The following is a 27,117-nucleotide window of genomic DNA, read 5'->3' on the forward strand; positions in this document are numbered from 1 at the left end:
TATTGAGACATCAAGAGGTGTCAAACAAGGTTGTCCTCTGGCGGCAACAATCTTTAACTTGTTCATCTCTGATCTCAAAGACTCCATGATTGGCTTAGCTACGTTCCCACCCAAAATCCACGGCTCGCATATTGACTACTTAGTCTACGCGGATGACATCATTCTCCTGGATTCCACACCGATAGGTCTCCAACGTAAACTCATCGCTGTGGAAAAATACCTGACAGAAAACTGCCTAATTATCAACAAAGGCAAATGTGAAATCATGATATTCGAGAACCTGCGTGGAGTAAAAAATAACAAGAAAAAATTCACTTGGTACTTGAGTAAAGATCCAATCACGCTCGTGCCAAATACAACATATCTAGGCATGAGACTAAGCGCAAGCAGAAATGATGCGCCCTGGCTGGAATCTGTAAAAAGCAAATGTCGGACGCTGGCTTGCCAAGCGTCATTAATTAACAAAAGATTTGGCAAATTCTCTTTAAAGCCCACGATAAACTTCTTTCAGCAGAAAGTAGTTCCGTCCCTGATCTATGGTGGTGAAAACGCGTTTGGATGTGGGAACGAAATATGGAACTCATTGGAAAACATCTTTTGGTCCAAAGTTCTACACCTACCTAAAGGGACCTCAACATCATGTGTAAGGTACAAGCTTGGATATATTTCGATGCAAGCCAGGGTTGCTTGGAACCTCCTAAGTCTGTTCAGAAAAACTAAATTGTCCAATCCAAAGCCACAAATTGAAATTCTTCATAATTCAGACCTCAAGAAAACATCCACTATTTTGTCTCAATGGAATGAGCTGTGCTATGATGTCTTGATTAACTATGACATCTCAATCCAAATGCTAATAGAAAACCCTGATGCTGCGAAAGTGAAATTATGGAGAAATGATTGGATACACACTTGTAAACAAAGATCGACTTCGCGCACAACCCGGGAAGTTCCTCCTGAGGCAAGAGCGTATGGCACCATTCCGACCTACTTGTCTTGTTTCCCGGACGCATGGTCGAGAAAGCTATACCTACAGTTTAGGTTGAATGTTCTTCCGACCAAAGAGTATCTTTGTTTTTGGAACCTGGCATTGGCTCCGGACCCCATGTGTCGTCTGTGTAAAACTGAACATGAAACACTCAAGCACCTGACGATCAATTGTCCTGGTCTAGTGAAAGAAAGGAACATCCTTTTCGGGCCTGTGACAAAGAACTATCAGTGCCTGTCCAGGGACGACTGGTGGAAAGCCATGTTTGTAGAAACTAAAAGACCACTGCTATACGCATTAGTCATCTTTCTTCGAACTGTGAAAAATCGATTGGACAGTCTCGCGGTATCTTAGCTGGAGGAGTCATTCGACACACAACTTGACAATCTTGTACACAGACCCGAGGCTACGCAAATGAAATAATGAGATGTGGCCTCATGCTGGTTGTAAAAATCCTAAATGTGTTTTTGCTTTTTTTCCTCTTTTTTTTTAAAGGTTTAAAAATAAACCATATAAAATAAAAAAAAAAAAAAAAAAAAATTACCAGGCACATTCAACCTATAACACCAGTAAACTGACGAGCTGAGCCTTTCAACGACTACTTGTCAAAAAGAAAATCAAATCTAAAACAAGCTGCAACCAATATTCATTATAAACTTATGTGTATAGCACAACAGAAAGACACTGTAACACTAAGTTGCATAAAGGCTGATAACAAACAAGAGAAACACTGCTAACCAGGCAGTGAATGGTAATCGTAGCTATAGTTAGACGAAGTTCTGTGAGGAATACGTGCCACCATGTCATTGGATGCTGCTAATTGGTTCATCTAACTTAGATGAAGTGTTTTTTTTGTTTTTTTGTAATTTTATTTTCAATTTTAAAAATACAACAATACATTAAAAACATCAAGGTAATACACAAATAAACTATATACAAGATTACAAATCACTGAACACAAATTCCACCCCACCCCCCAATTGTAGAATTCACATCCGAACATATTCAATTGTCATTTTCAGTATATTGAAAGAAATCTCCCCCATATCTTATTAAATAGCATTTTCTTGTCTTGTCTTTTGTATAAAAACTTTTCCACATCAGCCAAACTATGCATTTCATGAAACCAAACTGTTGTGCGTTGAGAGTCGTGAAGATATAGGAGACCTCCGTCCCCAAGTGCCGCACAGGGAGAATCACTTATCACTCCCTGTGCAACCCTTGAGGCCACAGGTGGAGAAGATCCGAAGCCGGAACTGAAGTACCAGGAACCCCCAGGTAGCTGTAAGGGAAGGCAATGATTACAATCCAAGCAAGCAGGGCACAACGAGTAATCAAACAGAGAACAATCAGGGTCTTACCGGGGACTTGATAGGAAGGACGTTGAACCTGAAAGGGAGGATGGTTCCAGGACTCACTCAGGCAAGGGACCGGATAGGACCAGATGTAATTCGTCAGTCTCCACCTGAAGAATTTTGTACCGGAATAAAGGGTCCCAACAGTCTGATTACAACCACCACTTGGGAGGCGTGACCCACCGTGCAGCGAGGGGATCTGGGAGATCCAAGAGAAGTCCGTTGAGCAGAAAGATGGGTCTGAAGCCAGGAAGAGCCGTCCGTGGAATAACCAAGAGCAAGATCCAGAGGGAGTCCGTGATTCAGTCCGAGGTCAAGAGCCGTGCTGAACAGAGGAGCCGGTGTCGCCGTAGCCAAACGTGATCCGCAGGAAGTCCAAATAACAAGAGCAAGGTTTCAGGAAGCCGGGTAAGTAAATACGAGTAAGTTCGCCGCCAGTCAGGGTCTCCAAGGAAATCAGCTGTGAAGCGTGGAGTACAGGTACTGCCCGGTTTAAATACGTTCACCTCCTGGTCACGTGACGATGATTGGAGTCACGTGACCGTGAACCCGGGGCACATGACCGTATGGACGAGTCACGTGACCGGGCCAACACGGTACGAGGGCTCGAGCGGCTGCCTAATCTCCATGGCAACTGCCAATGGAAAAACGGCCGCAGGCGCGACTGATTAGCGTGCGGCAATTGTTTCGCCAGCGCGCGAGCCACACCGGGTTGCCTGTTTGAGCCCTGGGGGACAGGTGGAGGAGAGTGAGCGCTGGATGACGGGACATGGCCGGAGGTACGTACCGAAGACATGACACAAACCTCTTTGTGTAAGGTAGTAGCAGTTTTCCAATTCCTTAAGATGATTTTTTTTCCAATCATGGCACCTCTATATAACCATTTCTTCTGGCATTGTGTTAGATCTAACAAGTTATCATCACAACCCAAGATCAGTGTTTGAAAATCAAGCTCAATCCTCTCATTCAAAACCTTCTCGAAGATCTCCCCTAATTCCGTCCGAAATTCTCGCACCTTCCTGCAGTCCCACAACATATGTTCCAATGTACCACTCTCATGAACACAATTCCAACAACCTGGATCATCTTTCAGACCTCTCTTCCATAACCTTTCGGGGGTCCAATAAACCCGATTAAGGATCTTAATTCGTCTCGACCTCTCAGTCAATCCCAAGGAACATAGTTTAACATTTTCACTCGTTCTCGTCCAAGATTCCGCAGTAATTTCAGATCCAATTCTGCGACTCCATTCATCTCTCAACAAGTCATTTCCCTTATATTCGTTCACAATTACTTTGTACACTCGGCTTGCTAGACCACCTTCCCCATCCTTTTGCTCTCTTGTGAGTATAGTCAGATTAAATCTAGCCTTCACATCAATCTCCAATAGCATTTTTTAATTTTGTGTATTCTGAGGCTCTGAAATGTTCAATACTATATTGTTGTTGTATTTCTCTTATATTCAACTACTTTCCCTCCTTAAAGAAATCTTCAATCCAATTAACTCCCCCCAAAAACCTTGATGAAGTGTTGTTTTTCATCTGCTTGAGTATGAATTGTATTTCGTCTTGCTGGAGGGGGGACAGGACATAAAATGTGAAGGAATGACATACAAGTCAAGTAGTATCCTTCATTGCTGCCCTGCAATTTCTTTTCATAGGTCTCTCTTGATGATAGTTTATAGAGGGGGGGTTGTAACTCGGCTGACTGTATATCTTTCTGCTCACAATACCATTCCCTCCGTTCCTCCTCTGCACTCAACCTCACTGTCCAAAGCCCCCTTTTCCACTCTTTCTCCATACCCTCTCCGCTCCATAAGAATAACTGCTCATCAAAATCAATGCCTGCTCGGCAGTACACCTCTTCAAACCTTGCCTTAAGCTTCACCTATTGGCCCAAGAGGCAGCTCCCCCGGCCCTCTTCCCCAGTCCTCCCTACCCGAACCCACCACTCTTCCAGTGCTGCATAATAGTGTCAATTGGTATGTTTGTACAGTAGTCCTCTTTAGTTTGAAGTCTTTGCCACCCTAGGTTAATGTTACCTTTGTAAGTCACTTCTTTGTGGCCAATAGATGTTACCACCTACTAATGACATGAGGAGGGGAGCATTATTGCTATTGTAACATTCCAGACAACTAGAGTAGAATGTTTTGTTTCAAGCTAGGAGAGACCAAGGGGATTCATTGAACGGTTGGGAGTAAGGGCTTTTAAGCACCCATTCCAAGGGCTGGAACGGGTGTTAACGGCCCAGGGCTTGAGTTAAAGGCTGGCATTTAACGAGGGTCCTGGGCTGTTAACACCCATTCCAGCACTTGTAACGCTTGCTTAAGGCTATTAGCACCTGTTCCGCTGGCTGAAACAGGGCTAATTTTAAGTATTTTCTTTCCGTCGACGTGTTGCCTCGTGGCATCTCTTTCACAGCAAGAAGACTGTACAAAGATGGCTGCCATGGGATCGGAAGGTGGAGCCCCTCTTCAATTTCCATCGTGGACAAACTGGACACTCGCTGTCGTCAAAATGAGGTAAGTGGGAGGGAGGATTGAAAAAAGGGGTGGGGGGACTGAGGGTGGGAGGGGAAGAAGGCGGGTAGGCGAACTGGCCATCAGGTGTCTTTGAACGTGGGCTGAGATCGGCAGTTTCAGCCTGTGTTCCTGTCCTCCTGATTGGCTGGCTCCCCACTGCAGGGTGCTAAAAGCAATTATTGCCTTCTGCCTGTGCATTTTCTGCAATGGGACTATCGACATTCCAAAGTTCTAATATAGTGATATGCTCTGCTTTCTGGGGCAGGTCTAATGGGCCGCTACCCTTAGCTAGGTAGGTCTGAGCAAAGCGATGCCTCCACATGGACTTAGTGCTGCCGGAAGCTACCTGCTTGCCTGGCTCAGCACTGATCTTCCTTGCTCTTGGCTTTGTCATACCTTCCTTCCTCCCAGTATATCTCCTAGCTGTCATTCCAAACCTGTGAGCATTTCCAAAACGCCCATCTCTTGCCGATTTTATCAGGTTTTCCCCTAGGGCTTACCAGTCGTCTACCTCTCTTAGCAAATCTTTAATGAAGTTGGCATCCTTCCCTGCCGATCACCTTTGGGCAGCTCTTCTGGAGTAGTCTTCCTCGTCACTATACCTCCTTTTGAGTTCACTTATAATCCCCTCTTCCTCATCACAGTCATACCTATTGTGTGATGTGGTTACCAACTCCTCATCGCTGTGGAAACAGGTGAAACATTGTCACTATCGCTGACACTGCCACCTCCTGTTGGACCACCTCCATCCTCTCACCAATAGTACTGTACCCGTCTATGTTCAATCAGACACCCCAACCTACTACCCAAAACTATCTTTGCCCTCTACTCCTACTGATACCATGTTGGGTTTTAGAAAGTCCTAAATCTATACAAACCTGCACGCCATTTTTCAATACCTATGTCTACCTGATGAACCGGGAAGACCTGCCTCTGCTTTTGACATGCCTTGATGACATTTTGGGGAGGTATGTACACTTATGGACAGTTGAAGCGGTTTCCTAGATCACTCCTTGGTTTAAAGGATGGTTTTCATGTTACTTGGATGTTTGTGGATTAATTGTCTTTTTTGGGGGTTTACGAACCTCACGGAATGCAGAAGTTTTATTTGCTGTGTTCTCGATAGTGGTACCCTTATTTGCCACCGCTCAACATTGGGTAAGGTCCGAGGTTGGTTGTCCAGTGAATTTGTTGAGGTGCAGCAGCCCGGTAGGGGTTGACCCACATTTGGGAGGGGGGTTTAGTAGTTCTCCGGTGACTGACCCTTTGCCGGGCAGTAGGAGAGTAGGCTGGGGATCCTCCTCATTCTGTCCCCATGCATATCATCCACTGGCTCAAGTAAGCACCCAGCCCCCAACGTTGCACCTGTCCACCAGAGAGGGGACTTTGTCACAGGTACCAACAGTGAAGGCATCATGAAGCAAGACACAGACAACAGATTCAAAGTTCAAAATAAAATGGTTTATTAAATCAAATGTCAGCATGGTTGAAAGCCTAACTTGCTCTAACCTAAGGTGGGATTTCCCTACCTGAACGAAACTAAGGAAAGTCTGAGTCAGAAAGTTCAACTTAAAAGTCTGTCTGCGCCCAAAACCTATCCTTGCCCTCACAACTAATTAATAATTTCGCATTTTATATAGGTCTACGAACCCACAGGCATCTGAGCGCTGCTTACTATTACCCACGGTGTGTGGTGCTCATTTATCGACCTCGGAAGGATGAAAGGCTGAGTTTGGCCCTGCTGGGATTCGAACCTGCATTGGCAAGCTCTGCATGGATGTCAAAGCGAGCGCTCTACTGTCTGTGCCACTTGACCGGCTAAAGCTAAACAATGTGCAGGGACGTCCACAATAAAAGAAGGGGTAATCAAACAAGTTCTGAGCTTCTTCCAGCTCCTAGTTTCCTTTTCATCTCCCCTTCCCCAAGTTCAAGAATGTTCCACAAAAGTCTTGAGATTTACCTTTCCCAAGTTCAAGCATTTCCACTAATCCCTGGGGTTCCCTTTCCCAAGTTCAAGGCCACACAGTCGTAAAGAAAAGGGTCTTGAGGGCTCAGTCCTCAAGACAGTATTACAGTTCATCAACCCTCAGAGTTCCCTTCTCCAAGACACCAACGTATCCACTTATACTTGGTTTCAGTCTTTCAAGGTTCAGTACAAATCCAGGTCAACCTGACACTCCTTCTGGGTTTCACAATGGCTTTGGCTTTCACAATTCAGGGCTCCCTGGTCTAGGCACAGTTGTCAGGCCACACGGTCCACCCATCACAGTTTGCGCAACTGCAAACCCAATTTTATTTTATATTTATTGTGCATTTGTTAGGCGCCTATACAACAAAATGGTCTTTCTAGGTGCCACAAGGGGGATATACAGTCCATGTACAATTGTGGTCCTATTAGGCCTTGTGGCATTTGAATGTTCCAGTGCAGTGAAATTAAGTGCAGGAGATGGGGAAATTGGGGTGTGTGGGGTAGAGGAAGAGCAAGGTATGTGCAGTGCAGGTGACAGCTCTGGTGGAAGTGCTGAGGAGTGCTAGGGGCAGAGCCACTGGCTAAGTGCTAGGGCAGAGAAATCCCATGGGTAAGATGCGTAGCCGCAGGTAGGGGGCCCAAGGGCAGTGCTAATGGCTGGGGAAGGGTGCTGGTGCTGACTGGGTGGTGGCCTGTGGTGGTGCTGACTGGGTGGTGGCCTGGTAACTAGTGAGATTCATGAAGGACCAGGCTGCCAGTCTCGGCGGCAGTGGGGTAGTTAGCGGGGAAGGGAGAGAGAAAAAGAGGTAGAGAAGAGTAGGGTTTTGAGAAGTTTCCAGAACTTAAGGAGATCCGGCTCAGGTCTGAGCGGAGCAGGGAGGCTGTTCCAAATAGAGGCACCAGCCGAGGAGAGAGGCCTACCCCACTCTCTGCTTGGAGAAGCATTTGACAAGCAGAGAGTTGAGTTAGAGGAGCGGAGGGCTCTAGCACGGATGTTTTTAGGGAGAGAAAGTTGGAGATGGCGTGGTCCCTGGCCCCAGAAAGCCTTGTGGATGATGCAGAGGGTCTTGAATTTGATCCTTGCGGCCACCGACAGCCAATGGAGAGATCTTGGGGCTGGAGCGATACGGTCCCTGAGCTTGAGGCTAAGGATAAGTCTTGCAGCCCTGTTGTGAATTAGTTGATACCGGTGTAGGGAGGTAAGGGGGAGATTGAGAAAGAGGCTGTTGCAATAGTCCAGCCTAGAGAGGACCAGAGCTCTGGAGATGTTGAGCTTCTGGGGAAAGGCGAGGAAAGGTAGAATGCCTCTAAGAAGGTGAAGCTGGAAATTAGCCTTCTTGGCAAGGTCCAAGATGTGAGGGATGAAGGAGAGCAAGGAGTCCTAGATGACACAGGATGGAAGGCGGGCCAGAGGGTAGGAGTGAAACAGGGTTCAGGTGTCCCATTGAGAAGGATCACCGTCTTACTGGCATTAACACACAGGTCATTATCCGCACACCATGCCTGGATAGCGTTCAGACAATCGGATGAGAGAGGAGCAGGGGGGGTAGGAGAAGGAAGTTTGAAGGAAAGCTGTGTGTCATCAGCATAACGCTGAAAGTGAGGCGAGAAGGAGGAGATCAAATGAGCAAGAGGGGCGAGGTAGATATTGAAAAGCCAAGGCGATCAAATAGAGCCCTGGGGGACACCACAGGTAGAGTGAAGTGGTGAGGAGAAAGGGCCCAGCTGCAACTGGGAAGGGCAGTTAGTGAGGAAAGAGGTCAACCAATTGTAAGGAAGGCAAGGTATCAAGAAGAGACAGACACAAGTGATCACAGTTCAAGGGTGTTTATTAAACTGTATCGGTAGGGTGGAAAAATGCCTAATCTAAACCCAAATCTTAGATGGGAGAAAGCTACGACCATCAAATCAAAATAAGGCAGTCCTAGTGGCGTCTTGTCAAATAAAAAGGGCATATACTAAGAAAAACCTATTGCCAATCCTTACGCTAAATACAAAAGAGTGTGGGATGGGGCTCATATGAAATAAAGGAGTGTTCACAAACAATATGTCAGTATGCAGTAGTCGTGGTCTCCCTTCTGCACGTTTTGAGCCCGGGACTCTGGAGCACAGCACACACTCGAGCTTTCCCAGCATGAGACAGCAGTTCTGTTTTCAGCTATCAGGATCTTTGATGGCCAAGTCTCTTGCTCTGTAAAAAGTCTCTTGCCTTCGAGGGCCTGATGCGTTCAAAATAACAACAAAGGTTTTTTCCTGCCTGCACATTGGGTGATGCTTTCACACCTGGGTGCCCGTCTTCTGGGCGCAGACCCCTCAAACAGTTCCTATCAATATCAGGATCTTCGGAGGTTGTCTCTCCTGCTTGTGAAGATCTGTTAGTTCAAATAATCAAACAAAAAGTTATTTCGGATTGCACTTGGGGTGACAATTCTTCACCCTTGGGTCCCCCTCTTCTGGGTGCTGAAACTGTTATGCTCGCCTGGCTCCCACAGGGGCGTCGGTCGGACCCGGACAACTGCGGTCTCCACCCACGTGATGCGTAGTGCTGCGATGACTGACTGGATCTGCCCTCCTAATCTTTTCTGCTTAACTTATAGAAATATTCTCCTGCAAGTGGAGAGATGGATTTAGCCACTTGTGGATTCAAGTGATGGCACCCCCACAGTCCTCCCCAACTAATCACCTCCGAACTGCCCTCACAGTAATCTCACCTTATATTCTTGAAAGATGAGCTCTCCATCCTGCGTGGATTTGCAGGGGCGCGTCGATTCCAGTTACTTCACTGGTTTGAAGGCTCGGGAGAGTTCCAGAGAGTATTGACTCTGAGGTTCCTGGTGAGAACCAGTAAGTATTAAGTTCATAGAGTTCAATATGTCCGATGTTCACTCTTGTTCCCCCCCTTCCTTTCTTGTCTTGCAGCTGGCTCGTGAAAAGATGCTCTTGTGTCAGCTGGTGGCTCTCAGGTAAGAGTCTGTATTACCCGGCGCTGTCCGGTAAATGTTGCACGTGGAAAACGTGTTGTTTTGTCTCTCTTTACAGATGCGGCACGTGAAAATATGGAGAGTCACAAAAGGATGCCTCCGGTGGTAAATCAGGTAAGTCTATGGTGGTAAGAATTATATTTGTTGGTTCCCTCGGCTCACCTTGTGTTTTTCTTTTGTCTGCTAGGTGCCGAAGTTCGGCGAAGAAATGATGGAGGCAGCGCCGACCTGAACGATGCTGTGAAGACTGGTGAGTATGGCGCGGCGCTGCAGCTGGAGGTGCGGCGTGTGCAGTAATGCTGTTCTTTAAAGGTCCGGAGACGAAATGGATCCAGAATCAAGTGTGGAATAGAAATAAGTTTGTTTTCTAACCTTGTCCCTTTCTTTCCTCTTTGTTTTAGGAGCTCCGGATTCGAGGCGGGAGTGGCAGAAGACTGGATGCAGGCTTCAGGCACGGTGAGCGTTACGCTGCTGGATGCAGAATAAAGCGAAGCGTGTGTTGCTGGTCAGGCGTGGTTTAAATAGCCTCAAAAGTTGTTCCAGGTAAGAAGTCCCTAGAACCACACCCGAGTAAAAAATAGTCCCTGTAGAAAAATAGTCCCTTTTAGGCTTCATGTTGGATTGGAGTCATTTGCAGCATGGTCTGCCTGACGTAAGTAATGACTATGAGCCTGGCGCCTTAGGCGCCAGGACTGATTTCTACTATGAGCCTGGCGCCTAAGGCGCTAGGACTGAACCCAGATAGCCCCTAGCCGGGGCTGCTGAGGTTTTACTAAATGTCTAGATGCCTGCTCCTGGGGCTGATGGGCTTGGTCCTGATGCATGGGGGTAGGCATCATGACAGAAACGTGGTCTTCACGACTCTTAATGTTTTTTCAGAGAGTTCAATGTGGACCACCCTCTGCTAGGTTCACTCTAGTCAATACACTGTTCCTTTGGGACTTTAGACTTTGCCCCTTTTCATTGACATCCCTCCTTCGATGGTTGATGGTCGTGGAGGCAACCAACAAGTTCAGTATGAAAGAACAGTTGGGGAGGGCTAACTTCTCCACGAGTTTACCAAGGAAGGGGGTGGTGGAGATGGGGCGATAGTTAACCAGGCAGGAGGGGTGAACAGACAACTTTTTTAGGAGAGGGTCACAAGGCAGGGAGTGCTTGAGGGATGGGGGGAAAGAGCCAGTGGTGAAGGAGTGGTTACAGAAACCAGCAAGTGCCGGGGCTAGAGCGGCGATGTTGTCCTTGATGATTCTGGAAGAGCAGGAGGACACCTGTTTGGAAGAGACCTTCATAGAGTGGACAACTTTAGAAATCTCATCAGGTGCTATGGGCAGAAGTGAGGGGGTGGAGCCCGAGAGCAGGGGTGGGAGTGGAGTGGGAGGACAGGATGTCCTGGGCTTTAGATGTGAAATGGGAGGCCAAAGCGGTGGTTAGAACCTGGGAAGAGAGGAGGAAGGTAGAGACTGCAGTTGGATTGGCGAGTTCCTTGCAGATCTTGGAAAGTTCAGTTGTGTCGTTAGTGGCTCCAGATATGCAGGCTTGAATGTGGGCCCTCTTCCTGGAGCGGATAGAGAAGCAATATTGCCTTTGGAGCCGGCACCGGGCCAGTTTCTCAGGGGGTGAATTCTAAGTCTGCCAAGTCTGTTTAGCAACTCTCTACTACTTATGTTTCAGAGATGCTAGATCAGCGCCATACCAGCCGTTGCGCTTGGAGGCAGGCTTCAGGTGGATCCTCATGACAGGGGTGAGGATGTCACGGGTGTTAGAGATGGGGAAGAGGATTAGCAAACACAATCAGAGGAAGAGTCGGAGATGTGATGGGGGATGAAGGTGGAAGCAAAAGCAGCGACTGACACTCTCTTCATCTGTCGAATGACCGCAAAGGAGGTTGGAAGTGCGGGGGGAGGCTCAGAAAGAGGGTCAAAGGGTCCCAGGTGGGAGGAGAGGAGAGAGTGATCGGACCAGTAAAGAGGGGTGGTGACCGGATTAGAGATAAGGAGGTCTCCAGAGATGAAGGCATCAAGAGTGTGTCTGGATTAGTCAGTCGGACCGGAAGGAAGAATAGTGAGAGACTGGGAGTTGCAGAGGCCGCAGAACAGTAAGGCGCCTGAGTCTGGGGAGTCGAGGTGGATATTGAAGTCGCCAAGGAGGGGGAGTTTGGAAGAGTAGGTCAAGAGTGAGGAGGTGAGGGCAGCCCATTCAGAGAGAAAGGGAGCGATTGGACTGGGGGGCCTGTAGATGGTAGCGAAGGTGAGTGAGAGAGTAGGAGAGAGCCATAGCCTGCAGACGAGGCATTCTAAGGAAGAGTACGATTGAGTAGTTATGATGGAAGCAGGGACCCACTCAGGGAAAATCGGCCTCTCCATCTGCAGGCCGGTTGGGCCCGGGTTTGGAGCAGCGTTTGTATCCCTCAGGAAGGAGTGTGTCAAGAGCAGTGACAGAGCTGGCATTGTACCACGTCTCGGTGAGGATGAGGACATCGAGGCCAAGGTCTTCAAGAAGGAGACGGATGTCCGAGGAGTGTTTGACAGCAGAACGAGCATTCAGGGTAGCTAAGTGAAGCCGATTACTACCTTTTCGATCGTTTTTCGAAGAGGGGTAAAGGGGCGTGGTACTCCCGTCGGTGCTGGCGGAGAGGTTGGAGGAGAGGGAGAAGGAAGAGAAGCGGGAGAAGGTAGGACGTTAATGAGAGGGGGCAGGCACCAGTTAAGGAGAAGAGTAGGTTGAAAGCCATGGGCAAAGATAGTGCCGTTGTGATAGACTTTAATGATGCACCTAGAGGATGAGAATAGAGGATGAGAAGTATGCCAAGAGTACTTCCCATCCAGTGCCACCATTAATGGGTAAGGATGAAAAGGGGAGAGAGAGAGGAGACCAGGTGGGGAGTCCATAAGTCAGGAGAAGGGACAGAGAAGAGGATGTTAGTAATAGTCTGCCTGGAAGTAGCATTGACGTAGGTGTCAGCAATAGGTAGGCCTGGATTAGACTCCAGGAGAGCTCTTTTTGACCTTTTTTCTTCCAGACTTCGTGAGAGTGGCAGGATAGGTGATAGAGTAGCAATTAGAATAGATAGCGGAGATAGAGAGTGCCATGTGAGTGATGGGGGGAGGGGTGCCAGACAGAAGAGGAGCTGCACAGTGTACGAATGAACTCACCAGGCGGCCAGGGACAACTGGATTCAGTTTTCCAGCAAAGCACTAAAATCCAGCACAAAAGAATCAGTCCACAGGTCTAGGGCACAGCAGGATACAAGTTTCAGACAGCAAGCAATCGGAGCATACAGTGCATCAACTTCGACGTTCACAATAGCAGAGAGGAATAAGACTGAGGAGAAGACGCAAGTGGCAGGGGGTAAGATCAGGGGAGTAGATGGCTCACAGCATGGCGCAAAGGGGGAGCTGGTCCCTACGGCCATGGCCAGACAGCGGCCTTAGTGAGGGCCTTTGTCAGGTGCCGACTCCCGATTGGCTTAAGGTGCAAACCCCTCTGAAGGGCAGGCAGTGGAGGCGCTTCTGTGGAAGACATGGCAGCAGCCATGATTAGCTGTGAAAAAAGCCCCAGGTGATATCAGGCTCACGGACTGTGCAGGGCCTTCGAGGATTATGCTCGCGGCTCCAGCTCACATGGGCAGAGCATCGGTGCAGCAAGGGGAAGCCCAACTGCAATCTTGCCGCGATTCTGGATTGATCGTGCTCCTAATGGCACAAGCAGCACAAACACAATCACTGTTTGCAGCCCAAGGGAGTGTGGTTTACAGCTCCTTGCGCTCTTCAGCCCATATAGATTCTTCTGTATTTGTCCCTGTGCACAGATTCACATTCTCTTAGCTTCTCCTGGTTAGTCTCTTGGCTTTGCCACACTGTATTTATCCACAAAGTTCACTGCAGGGTGGTTTTGTTTCTTTCCCACTTTTTTGTCGTGCTCCTTCACAAACTTCCGTACTTGCTTTCTTATTTTGTATGGTACTTTCAAAAGGGTGCTTTCATATTTATCTTTCATCAGATCGTAGCTTTGCCCATAACACTTTCATTTCATTTGGTATTCAATATTTGTGATTATTTATTTTTGCCTCTTAATCCTCATTCGACCCGCACCTTGAGTTTATTTCAACTTGCATATGTCATTTGGTTTGTTCGCCATTCCATTTAGTTAATTCTGCATTTATCACTGGCACGCAGCCCCCAAGAGCAACCGTGGCAGTTCCTTTCACTCACTGGTACTCTGCGTTCCCTTCAGACAGCTGCATCTCTCTGGCTGCCTTTCCTGTAACCGCAAGCTCCACTAAACGTTGAATGCTTCTCCCCTCTTGCTGGCAGCTTCACGTCCCTTCTGTGGAGGCGAGAGAGGTCTTTGCTTCTGTCTCCTTTCTTTTATCGCAGCTCCAGCTGCTCCTTTCTGACCACAGAGGCTCCCACACCTGTGGACTGTGCAGCCGAAATCTCTCTGGGTTCCACAGGTCTTCTGTGTTGTCTGCTGGCATCCTAGCTTCCTCTCGGGTCTCACCACGGCTTCCTCCTCATAAAACAGGGTCCCTGCTGGTCTCCCCAACACAGGCCTCCGTTAGTCGTTCCTCTGTTACTCTTTAACTCTCCTCTTATACACCTGCAACCTCTTGACAGGTTGCAGGTGTGAGCTCTCAATTGGACTTGCCTGACTGTAGTTCGAGGGTCATGCCTAACCTTCATAGTATTTTGCAGGCATCTTCCTCGTCCCAGTACTACAGTGGTGAAATGAGTTGGTAGTGTTCACTACTCCTAGTCGCCTCTTCCTCGTCCCAGTACTGTCATAGGAACAATGTGGGGGAGATGTTTTATAATAGCCTGTAAAGCCAGTGGAGGGTTAGGTTGGCTTTCAGAAGGGAAAGGGGGATGCCATGTCTTGCCTATGGGTACCCGACTCCAAATCCCCAAGGACCCTCAACCCAGGTGATCTTCGCTTCTCTACCCCCAGGGTCAGGATGCAAAAGCAATGCCCTTTCCCTGGCTACCTGAGAAGAGGTTATAGGAGTGAGGATCCCCTCAGTTTTCTCGCAAATCTAAATGGGTGTCCAGCAGAGGAGGCCTCTTTGCAGCTATCTGAGGATGTGTTTGAATTTGATGGGTGAACGCATGTGAAGTCCTTTAAGTAGCGAACTACAATCTGTGGTGAATTCAGGGAATTTGTTCCCATCTCCAAGAAGGAGCCCCCCCCTTGAGTACAGCCATCCCTAAATGGGGATAATTATCATCCTCCCTCATCCCAAGCTTCCTATAGTTGTGTTACATGGGCATCAATGTGGGTAATGACTTACCCCTTGTGGTACCGAAGACTGGTGTGGTTTCTGGCCCCTTTCAGGCACCATTGTATACATGGGGCGGAGGATGGGAAGAAATCCTAAGCCCTTGTTGCACAGAGGATAAGAGACGAGGAGAGGAGAGGAGAAGAGAGGAGGAGGAGAGGAGGAGGAGGAGAAGAGGAGAGGGGAGAAGGGAGAACACAAAAAAAAAATACAGAGCTGAGATATATATATATATATATATATATAGGGAGAACGCCCACGGGGAAGTGTGGCAGGCTGCCATGAACTGATCCTTGGGCGAGAAGCACTTTCTACTATAGAGACTTAACAGTGAGGGTCAGAAACCAGCCACCTTTCTATCATTTGTGTAGAAGAGCCTTATGATAGTTTTCTTTTAAAGTTAGGTTATTTTCCTTTATAGTGGTAGTGCCAGAGGTCAGGCAAGGGGACAGACCTTCTTTTTGGGTGATATCCTGATGAGAACCTTTTTGAACTCTTCTTTTCCTTTTGCATAGAGACTTTAGCTGTAGGGACAAGTTACGTTTTTGGCATTTCAATAAAGCCAAGGTTATGAAGCACGATGTGTCTGTTTACTGATTCCGACTTGCAACAAATCCCATATAGGAGGCTAGATCTGGATAACTACAATAAGATGAAACACTGAGAGTAAAGGTTATTTATCACAAAAGATGACTATACATCAAGGACCCAAAAGCCAAGAGGGGTAAGATTAAGGCATTCGGGGAGGGGGGGGTGGAGGGTGGTTGGAGGGAGGATGTAGGGGGCTGCGTATGTTCTTCACTAAAACATGCAATAGAAACATTTGTTGTGTGATCTGTCGCTGACGTTTTTGGGGGAGGGGGTTTCAGCAAGCAATGATTTGGTGATTGTATTGCTTTTAAAATGTAGATTCTGTATTCCGCAATAACATATAGACATCACACCTTTGCATGCGTTTGCCTTCCTTGCTGATTGTTAAGTTACTTGTGCAAATTCATCCCCAGATTTGTTTGCGCAGCACAGATTTGATCCAAAATCCACTGGAAATTTTGTCTGCCTGGGAGGGCATTGCTATAGATGAACTTTCTTTACGATGGGCACCGCCCTTTTACTATGGGTAATTTTAAATCTTACCAAGTCCTGACACACCATTGGGTGAAGATTTAAGAGTTGTCCCCTCTTCATTTAAGATTCCTATCCTCAAGCAGATAAACTCCAGCAGATGCTACACTTTCGGGGTCCTGCTTTGGGAACAGATTCCAGGGTAAGGGTGACGGTTGAGTCTTCCTCTGTTCTGCTGTCGTTCTGCTTATCAGCCGGCCACCCAGCAGCCCCCTTTCCATTTCAGGATTGTATGTCCTGCCCTCCATAATGTGCCCAAATGGGTTCTCTATTAGTCTGTTTTTCTTTACGAAAACAAGCAAAAGTCAGTAGCTCTTTCCAAATAACATACATGCTACCGTGGTCAGTTGGGATGTCCTTGTTCTGTTTACCACCAACAGATGAAATAATGCTTCATTCCTGATTCCTTCTACTTCTAAGCACATTAATTGTACATGCTATCATTACCCAGTTCAAAGATGTATGGCTTTTATGCCCTGGCGGCCCGCCTGCCTAAGTCTTGGAAGGGTCGATCAAAGTGAGGGCCTTGGCTTGGGCTGTGGGCCGTTACCGGCCATGGGCACTCCCCTCGCCGGGGTGTGAAAGCCATATACACCACAGGGTTCATCCGGGGTGCAAATGTTTTGGTTTTTATTTTTCACCCGAGCGAAGAAGAAAAAATGGCCATAGCGAAAAGGGACAAAGTCCCTTTTCCATTTCCATGGTGGCAGCCGGGATCAGGGGAGCGCAGGGACCGGAGCTTAAAGCACCGGTCCTGCAGGTAAATTGGAAGGGGGGAGGGAGTGGGGAATGGTTTTTGGAGGTCTGGGGGAGGCCGGATACAACAGAGATAGGCTCTGTTTCCTCCCCACATTCCTTTTTAAAAAATGGAGTCACCCGGGGAAGGGCATCAGGTGGCTGGAACAGCAGGCAGTGAATGTATATTCTCACCCACTCTTCCAGCCATCTTATTGGCCAATGGCCATTCCTTGCGACTGCAATTTATCGATCTTAGGAGGTGGTTGGGCTGCATTGGCCATTCCAAAACACTAACTTTCAAACTGCAGGCCGGTCCCATGTCTCAGGCGAACCCTTTTATCTGCACTCCTGTATGTGTAGTTTCTTATTTAAAATGTCCATGTTTTTGTAAACACATAATGCTGTGTTCTGGTTCTTCTTGAATTCCAGGTCGAAAAAGAATATTGAATGTGGATGAAATGGCTGATTTTTATAAGGAATTTCTGCGTAAAAACTTCAAAAAACATGCACGTTATAATAGGTAAGGTCTTGAGTTGATCCAAGCAGCTAATTATTATAAATATTGATGATGTTTTCATTAAGCTATAGCATGTTTTTTAAAATATACTAAATGTGTTTATCAATGTTGGGGCTTAATCCAGGCCCTAGCTAGTCCGAGAATGTTCATCACCAGTATCCCTGTGACCATGGTCGCTTGCCTGCTTGTCATTGCTGTGTGAATATTCTTGTTCCTTCTTGTGGCTATGGTGGTGTATTCATGTGGGGTGCCTACATTTGGGGTTGTCGGAAGTAACGCCTTAATTGACAGAGACCCCAACAGTTACACCAATCCGGTCAGCTGACTTTCTGCCGTCCTCACCTTGGGATACGCATCAACAACTATTCCACTTCTGTATTCATTCCTGTCACTTTGTTATTGTGAGCAAAAGTGTCAACCTTGATTTCCATGTGAATCTTTATTTAAATATGTTAAAAGGAATTGGGCCTAGACCTGAACCCTGGGGTGCCCCACTACATACCACATGCCGCTCGAAAGCAGCGCAGTAAATCACTACCCCCTGTCAATCTATTTGCATAGGTTACCAACCTCTGTTTTGTTTGCATTTTGAAAAGTAACACTGTGATATAATATATATAATGTTTTTTCAAGGCTCCAAAATACATAGTTCGCTATTGTTCCCAAAGCTGTAGTATAGTTTTTCGTAAAATCTCACCACAGCTCAGCCGCTTGGCCTGATAAGAGCAATATTCTTGCTGGGTCCTCCTACTTAGACAGTATTGTTATGTTCTTTATTGTAAATTAGAGGTCTGTGCATTGTCAAAATGCTGTATCCTGATTGGCTGCCAGTTGGTCATTAACTATCACCAAGATTCACAGAGCATCTGATGGGGGTCCCCGCTGTCGCTGAGTTGAGGAGAATATTTCTCTATAAAGATGACAGATGAATTTTCTGACTTAGATCAGCCATCACACATATTTAACATCTTTAAGATCTAAGACATTTTGCAACCATTGTTTGTGCAAAATCAATAAAAGGGTAATTGTCCTTGTTACAGCCGGCACAAAACCAACAGCCCACTTGCTGCTACACCCTGTACCAGGGTGCCAGCCCTTCTGGAGTTCAACACTGACATTCTGGAATGGCCTCAAATTAGGTTGCCATAAATATTTCTGGTTTTCCATCATGATATTCAACTACACGGATCCCTTATAATTGAATGTTTTGTACGTTGTGATTCACATGAGGCTTTGCGTCCCACTAGCAAGGATTTCTTAAGGGTTTCTTGACCTTGTCAGTGGAAAAAGGCTGTACCCAAAGAATGAGCATTGACAAAGTGAACAGTTTTGGTTCTACCTGACAGAACTCCTTTGTCAGAGAAGGCATTCTCCAATGTCCCAGATAGAGAGACTGAGGAGGTGAGCACCATGTCTGTAGGACTGCTGCCTCAAGAGAGAAAAGCAGAATGCTAGCATTTCCCTGACCCAACGTGTCCTCCTGGATCGTCGTCTCTTTAAGCGTACACTGTCTGTTGCATAATACATCCTTTTTTATATATATATATATATATATATATATATATATATTTTTGAGGCTTGTGGAATCTGCTTAGATCACATGCTGTGCATAGGCCGACATCTAGTGGAAGCTGTAGAGTATTAGTTTGTTTTTCGAAACTCGAAAATGGGCGTCGACACAGGGCGTGCCAGTAATACTATCCCTCGTGTGACATCCACTGTACCCATGATCCCTCACGCGTGTATGACCCTCAGGTTGTTTTTTCCCGCCATACTTGTCGGAAGCATTGCACGGAGTTCCCTTGGCTTTCAGCCATAATTTGCTAAATATCATATAATTTCCCCGTTTCTTCCACGTCGAGACATCGAAGTTCGAAGATCGGCGTCGGCCCGGAGAAGAAACAACCGTCGAGAGCTGCACGACGTTCTTTGGGTCTCGGAAGGCCTCTGGCCTCGGCCCGGGCCTTGGAAGGCCTCTGGCCTCGGCCCTGCAAGTAGGGAGAGTGGGGGGTGGTAACATACTCTACACTCTTATTTCTCCTACACACACTAGCCCGCTGCTGCGTATGGAGGGTACCCCTTTTAAATTTTGCCCCAAGTGCAACCGCAAGTATCCTTGGGTTGACAAACACGCCACCTGTAACTTCTGCTTGCTGAGGGACCACCCCGAGGCGAACTGCAGAGCATGTAGCCGGTTCAAGGCTAAAACAATAAAGGACCGCTCGACCCACCACGCCAGGCAACTCGAGGCCATGGAAGCGGAGGGTGCCTTCAGTGATGGCAGCGATGCCGTACTTTCGGACGGCAAGGGCAAGGAGGTGCCGAAAGACGCCCAAGCGCAAGTCCCCGACCTCGGAAGATTGTCCGGCAGCGCAGTTATGGGGAGCACACCCGGCGTCACGAGCGCTACCCACACCACTTCTACACCTAAACACTCGAAGTCCAACCGAGACTCGACGCGTGTGTCAAGTTCTCGGAAAGAGGCACAAAGAGAGCGGTCCACCGAATCGGTGTCCTCTGGGCGTTCTCGGTCAAGATCGCTTCACGTCACGAGGCAACCGTCCACAGTTGCCAAAGGTGCCTCAATCACCAAAGTCACGGAGGTACGCTCGTCAGAAGACGAAACCGACCGCCAACACCAGGCCGCACACCAGGAGTCGGCTCCGGCAGACCGTTCGGCGGCTGCTTCCGAGTCCCGACGTCCTCACTCGAAGGAAAGAGACACTACCCCCGAATCTCGACGCCAGGCTCCGAAAAGCTCTGAGAAGGTGAAAACATCAGGGAAACACTCTTCTACTCATGGGCAAGGGGGTAAACGGCAGAAGAAACCATCTCACCCTTCTTCTGCACCACAGGTACATAAAGACAGTTCTAAATCTTCAGATAAGCATCAATCCACGAACCCTGTACAGGCCCATAGGTCCATACAAGGAATAGAAGGGGAACCCTCTCAAGAAATTGTCATTCCCAGCTCCAAAAAAATGGACCAGTGAGGATATAGACATGGTTATGACTAGAATGTCCTCCCTAGCAGACTTCTACTCCAAGAACCCAGAGCACTTCCTCACCTATACCCGTGACGGTGCTACTCCTTCAGGATCTAGGGACCCGCAGCCCCCTGGTGAAACCTCGGTTTGAGACTCCAACGCAAGGTCTGACTTCAGACCCTTTTTACATCCAGCCTTACACCCAGTATAGTGAGGATCCACAACAGGATGAGGATCCAGACTTGGTAACGTTGGATGACCAAACTGGGGTGGACTATTATGGGGAGGACGAGGACCAAGATGAGGAGGAAGATGACCCAAAAGTCTACAGAATAGACTCTCCTGTTGGCAAAGAACCTCGGGTTACCACTCTCCAGTCGACAACCAGCCCCTCCTAAATGAGGTCTTGACTAGAGCGGCAGAGCACTTCCGCATAGACACTCAGGGAGCACAGGAGGAGAGGGACTTTGCTGAGGAACTAGTGGGAGAAAAGAAACCCATTGCCTAAGCCATTCCAATTCTCAAGTCCATCCAACGGAGAATTGATCCTTCCCTTCTCACTCCTAACCTCACCAGGGCAGTAAAGCCCAGAATCGAGAAATTGTTCAGGGCAGCCCAATCAGACCCGCTTTACATAAGGGGTCAACTGAAGCCTGACTCCTTGGTAGTTACTAACACCCGGACAAGGGCGGGGACACCTCTATCATCATCTGAAGCCCCTCCGCCCCCCAGACAAGGAGAGCAAGAAAAGGTAGCCTCCACTTCCGCTTACAAGGCAAGGATTGCCAACACCACCACTCTGCTGGCAAGTTACAATTGCCACCAGTGGGAGCAGGTAGCTGCCTTCATTGACTCCGCACCGGAACCACTAAAGGGCCAGTTGGCCCAGGTCGCGTCAGAGGGGAGAGCCGTGTCCGGTTGCATCCTTAAGGCAACCTTTGATGCTGCAGATAACGCGGGCAGGCTAATAGCAGAGAGCACTGTCATTAAGAGGCATGCTTGGTTAAGACAGTCGGGGTTTAAACCCGAGACACAAGCATCCTTAATCGACATGCCAGTGGAAACTAATCTACTGTTTGGCAAAGCGGTAGAGGACGCATTAAAGACTGCCAAAGACGAGTATGACGCTCTGAAATCCCTGGGACAATTGACGAACAAGCCCCCTAATCCAAGAGGGAATGGTAATTTTCATCGCCCACGCGGCCAGAATTCCCAAAGAGGCTCCAATTATACACAGGGACAGGGTACATCTTGGGGTAACAACCAACAGGCTACCCAGAGTTACGGCAGAGGAAACAAATGAAGCCGTAGTAGAGGTAGAGGCAGCTCCAGCAGAGGCGGCACGTCTCCTGCAAAACAGTGACTCTCAGCTCAGGGTCCCTTCTCACGCATCCCCAGTAGAGGGACGCATTGCCATCTTCACCCAAGCTTGGGAAGGGATCACATCGGACAGATGGGTGCTGTCCACAGTGTCCGCAGGATACTGTATAGAACTGCTCGAGCGTCCCCGAAACCACCCTCCACATCAAAAGTTGCATTCCCTGGAACACCAAAAGATCCTCCTCGAAGAGATTGTCAATCTTCTAGCAAAGTACGCGATCGAACTCGTCCCGGGGAACCAGGTAAACAAGGGTATTTATTCAACTTACTTCCTTGTGCCAAAAACATTTAACAATGCACCCAGTATTAGACTTACGCCCTGCAAACAAGTATGTCAAGCCTCAAAAGTTTGCATGATTACTCTCCAAGAGGTAATTCCCCTCCTAAAAAAGGGGGATTACATGGCAACATTGGACATGAAAATTGCCTATTTTCATATTTCCATGTTCCCAGCGCACAGAAGATTCTTGCGCTTCAAGGTGGACAGTCAGCACTACCAGTTCAAGGTGCTGCACTTTGGTATAGCCTCGGGTCCAAGAGTATTCACCAAGGTACTGGCGGTGGCGGCGGCACACCTACGCAGGGAGGCAATCCCAGTGTACCCTTACCTGGATGACTGGCTCATCACGGGGGAGACCCCTGCAGATCAAACATTCAAAGAACAATCAACCTCCTCTTCGAATTGGGTTTCTCCATAAATGAGAAAAAATCAAGCCTGATGCCAAGCACCTCCAAACAGTTTCTAGGAGCTGTCTTAAACAGTCAAGAGGGGTTGGCCTTTCCATCAGTGGAAAGAATGCAGAATCTACTACTGCAAATTCCTCTATATCAGTCCGGTCGCCAGATAAGGGTGCGCAAAGCGATGCATTTGCTAGGCATGATGGCGTCATGTATTTACCTGGTCCCCCATGCGCCTGCTATCCATGCAAGTATGGTTGGCGAAACAGTGGTCTCAGGCAAGTATTCAGTGGGACGTTCTAGTGGTCGTTTCGCCAACACTTGTACAAAGTCTTCACTGGTGGACGAGAGAGAACCTGTCAAAGGGGAAACCCTTTTACGAGCCAGAGATACAGGCTATAGTCACAACAGATGCATCCCTGTCAGGGTGGGGAGCACACCTCCTTCACCACACAGCTCGGGGTCTCTGGTCTCACACAGTGGCCAAGAATCGTATCAATCTGCTAGAGCTTCTGGCAGTATTCAGAGCACTTCAGGCGTTCGAGTCCCACCTATTGAACCTGTCAGTGTAGATCCTGACAGACAGCACAACAGCAATGTTTTACCTAAACAAACAGGGAGGGACTCGTTCGCCAAATCTGTCCAAGCTTGGCCAGAAAGTTTGGATATGGGCACTCAGACGGAACGTTTACCTGTCTTCTCAACATGTTCCAGGCGATCTCAATTCGCTAGTGGACGCTTTGAGTAGAGATCCCCTCCCAGGAGAACGTGAATGGTGTCTACACAGAGAAGTCGTAGAAGACATCTTCTCAAAGTGGGGTTTCCCCACTACAGACCTATTTGCCACAAGCGAAAACAGGCAATACCCAGGATTCGCATCCATGTTCCCTCAACCAGACTCCTAGGGGAAGGCCCTGTGAATGAACTGGTCGCTTTTCCACCAACCCCTCTCGTGAGGAAAGTGGTCAACAAGATGCAAAGGGAATCGATGACGCTCATCCTAGTTGCTCCCATGTGGGCGAGGCAACCGTGGTTCCCACACCTACGCAGACTAGCAGTGTGCAAACCCATCAGACTCCTGTGCTGGTACAACATATTGTCCCAGCACCAAGGGCAAACAGTGCATCCTCAACCCAGCTCAATGAACCTGGCAGCATGGCTCCTGAGTTCCTAGAGTTTGGATATCCTAACTTACCACAGAGATGTATAGACATCCTAAAAGAATCTAGGAAACCTAACCCGAGGCACTGTTACTTTGATAAATGGAAAAGATTCGTTATCTGGTGCCAGAATAAGCAAATCAACCTGGTTGATTGCACTCCTTCCAATATTGTCACATACATGCTCCACCTGCTGGATGCAGGGTTGGTATTTAACTCACTCAAGGTACACCTGGCAGTGCTGTCAGCCACAACAAGGTGTCGTGGTGGAAGGTACCAGTGGTTAAATCCTTCATGGAAGGGGTAAAGAGACTCCACCCTCCAATTTCAAACCCACCACCTGGATGGGACCTTAATGTGGTGCTTGCTAAGCTCATGGGCCCACCCTTTGAACCCATGCGTAAAGCCAGTCTCAAACACCTGACCTATAAAACTGCCTTCTTAGTAGCCATTACATCCATAAGAAGGGTCAGTGAAATTCAGGCTCTGTCAGTGCAGGATCCTTTCTTCACTGTTCATAAAGATAAACTGGTTCTACGAACACACCCTAGGTTCTCACCTAAGTTAATTTCTAAATTCCACGTTAACCAGTCCATTGAGCTTCCGGCCTTCTTCCAAGAACCCAAAAGCTCTGCTGAGGTGAAACTACACACTCTAGATGTGCGAAGAGCGGTCCTCTAGTATGTAGACAAGACCAGGCCGCTAAGGAAAACAGACCAACTGTTCGTCTCCGTAGCTACAGGCAGAGAAGGAGATCGCGTCTCTAAAGGTGCCATCTCCAAGTGGATAGTCAATTGTATCCAGCTATGTTACTCCCTTGCTGAAAAGTCTCTGCCTTTTACGCCAAGAGCCCACTGTACAAGAGGCATTCGGGCCACTCTGGCTTTCATTGCAAATGTACCCCTTGACACAATTTGCAAAGCAGCTACATGGAGCTCTATTCACACTTTTACTCAGCACTACTGCATTGACACTCATTCCAAGACAGATACTCAAGTGGGACAAGCGGTTCTAAGACATTTATTTGCTCATGACCCTTCTCACATCCCACCTCCTTCTTCTAACACTGCTCGCTAATCTATGCACAGCATGTGATCTAAGCAGATTCCACAAGCCTCAGAAGGGATACATTACTCACCGTAATCGTATTTCTGATGCTTGTATCTGCTTAGATTCACATGCGCCCGCCCTTCCTCCCCTCTGAGAGAAGGCGCATGGATGCTTGTAGTCTTATCTTTCTATCTATCTGCTCGGATCTTCTGTACTCGCGCTACTCCTCCTGCTACCTCATGTCAGAAAATATTCAGTCTGAGGGTCCTACACGCCTGAGGGATTCTGGGTACAGTGGACGTCAAACTAGAGGTAGTATTACTGTCACGCCCTGTGTCGTCACCCATTTTCGAGTTTTGAGAAACAAACTGTAATACTCCGCAAGTTCCCCTAGATGTCGGCCTATACACAGCATGTGAATCTAAGCAGATACAAGCATCAGAAATACGATTACGGTGAGTAATGTATTATATATATATATATATATATATATATATATATATATATATATATATATATATATATATATATATAGAGAGAGAGAAAACCAGAGGAGAAGGGACGGACCGCACTCTCCGTGGACCCAATGAGGTCCTACAATCCCAGATGGGAAGAGAACCCAAAAATATATAATGCTCACACGGTAAGAATAGGAAGTTTTTAATAGTAAAAACCTGCACAATTGTACAGAGCTAAAAAGGCTGGGGAAACAGCAAGACAAACAGGCAGGACGCCTGGTACACGGCCCACCTACAACGCGTTTCACGCTCAACTGAGCGCTTGATCATATTGATATATATATATATCCGTATTCTTGATTCTCTCTATTTGGTAAAACAGCACTGTTAGGGAGAATAATCTCTTTAGGCTGAATTTCCTAACCTAGTGAGTCCCCCAGCAGCTTTGCTGGATTTCTGGAGTTTGTTTTTTTCTACTGCCAAGAGTGAGACTCTTTTTTTTTTTTCTCCCACTCTTGGACATGATTTATGGTCCTTTGACTGTTAATGTGTTTTATGGGCTATCGGGTCCTTTACTCCATAGAGTCTCATGTGTTTTTACTATGTGTGTTACACAGCACCCTCTGTGCAGTGACACCCCACCATAGACTCCATACCCTGGGACTGACTACTGTCTGCCAGGGCATGTAAAGTCACCATTGGCTTTACTAGTCCCAAATTATTAACAGAAACCCGTACAAACCATCATATTGTGGACGTACTGGTCGGGGCAATTCGATTGCCCCGGGGCCTGTTAGTCGAGGGGGCACGTCTCCGTCCCCCCTGATCGAGTTTTGGCTGGTGGCAGTGTATACTACTTTTTATATTCGACCGCGAATATATCCCTATGGGATTTTCCCATTGTTCGAGGCTATCAACTTTAATTATTTAATTCTCATAGCCTCGAACATACAGCCGGTTTATTTATTTAATATTAATTCACTGGTTGGTATTTTTTGCCAGGACTCGATTCTAAAATGGCATTTGTGTTCTCTTCTGTGACTCCAACCCATGTCGAGCCCTTTGTTCCACCTTTTGGCGGGCTTCTCCACAGAAGCCTCCAAAAGTGGTGCCACTCTGTCTGGGTACCACAGGGGGTATGGGAGGGGGTTTAGGCACCCTGGACTGAGTTACCTTGGTAACTCAAGTCGCACTCTTGTGTGATTGGCCCAAGTGGTGAGCCAGCCGGCTAACCACTTAGCATGTTTGATTGACAGCTAGGCTGAGTGAATGGGGGTGTGCTGCATAAAAGCAGGGCTTTGGGGACTGGAACTTCAGAAGTCGCCACAGGACCTGAGAATCCGACGAGGGAGAAGCTGAGCCGACCTACCACGACGACACCACCGGTGGAGCCTTGTGGAACCGACTCGCCACTTCCCGACTACAGAGAAGATCTCCCGATTGGAGAGGCTTCTTCCCCTGACTGGTGGGCACAACCAATTTACCTTCTTCTCTTCGCACCCCAGACCGGCTTGTGGTCGAATTGCCTGTGCCAAGCACCCCGGCAACCGGATAGCCACTTACCACTGGACCGCGAATCAAAGGACCGCTCCTTTTACCTGAGAAACTCCGCGGCTGGTTTCTTCCCTGGCAGTGCAACGGACTCCTGTCTTCCTCCCCGACGAGATCCTCTCTTCCCCCGGACGAAGCACCGACTTGCATCCGCTCCCAGGAACAACTGCACCCGCTGGAGTATTCTCACCACTTTAAGGTACCGTGTCCGCCAGGCCTCCCTTTCTAAAGATTGCTACAAGGTAATAATAACCCCTTAACCTTCTGGACTGGGCTGGCCGCCTTGACCTTCTAACTGGTCCCTTTCTTTGGTCCAACTCTTTTTGAACCTTTTCAAGACTTTTGTGCACTGCAACCGTGTGACATTGGACACATTTCGTTTGATCCTCT

At 47.8% G+C, this 27,117-nt stretch overlaps 1 protein-coding gene across 1 annotated transcript in view; it reads left to right on the forward strand.

Moving 5' to 3' along the window:
* The window catches only part of COA8 (cytochrome c oxidase assembly factor 8), a 65,567-nt gene that overhangs the window by 24,462 nt on the left and 13,988 nt on the right, over nt 1-27,117 (forward strand). The window contains exon 4 of the mRNA XM_069638162.1: nt 17,376-17,466. Coding sequence (XP_069494263.1) covers nt 17,376-17,466 — 91 coding nt within the window. The remainder of the gene's footprint in view (nt 1-17,375; nt 17,467-27,117) is intronic.

This window comes from Ambystoma mexicanum, chromosome 14, assembly GCF_040938575.1.
Source record: "Ambystoma mexicanum isolate Mex_15411 chromosome 14, UKY_AmexF1_1, whole genome shotgun sequence".
NCBI lineage: Eukaryota > Metazoa > Chordata > Amphibia > Caudata > Ambystomatidae > Ambystoma > Ambystoma mexicanum.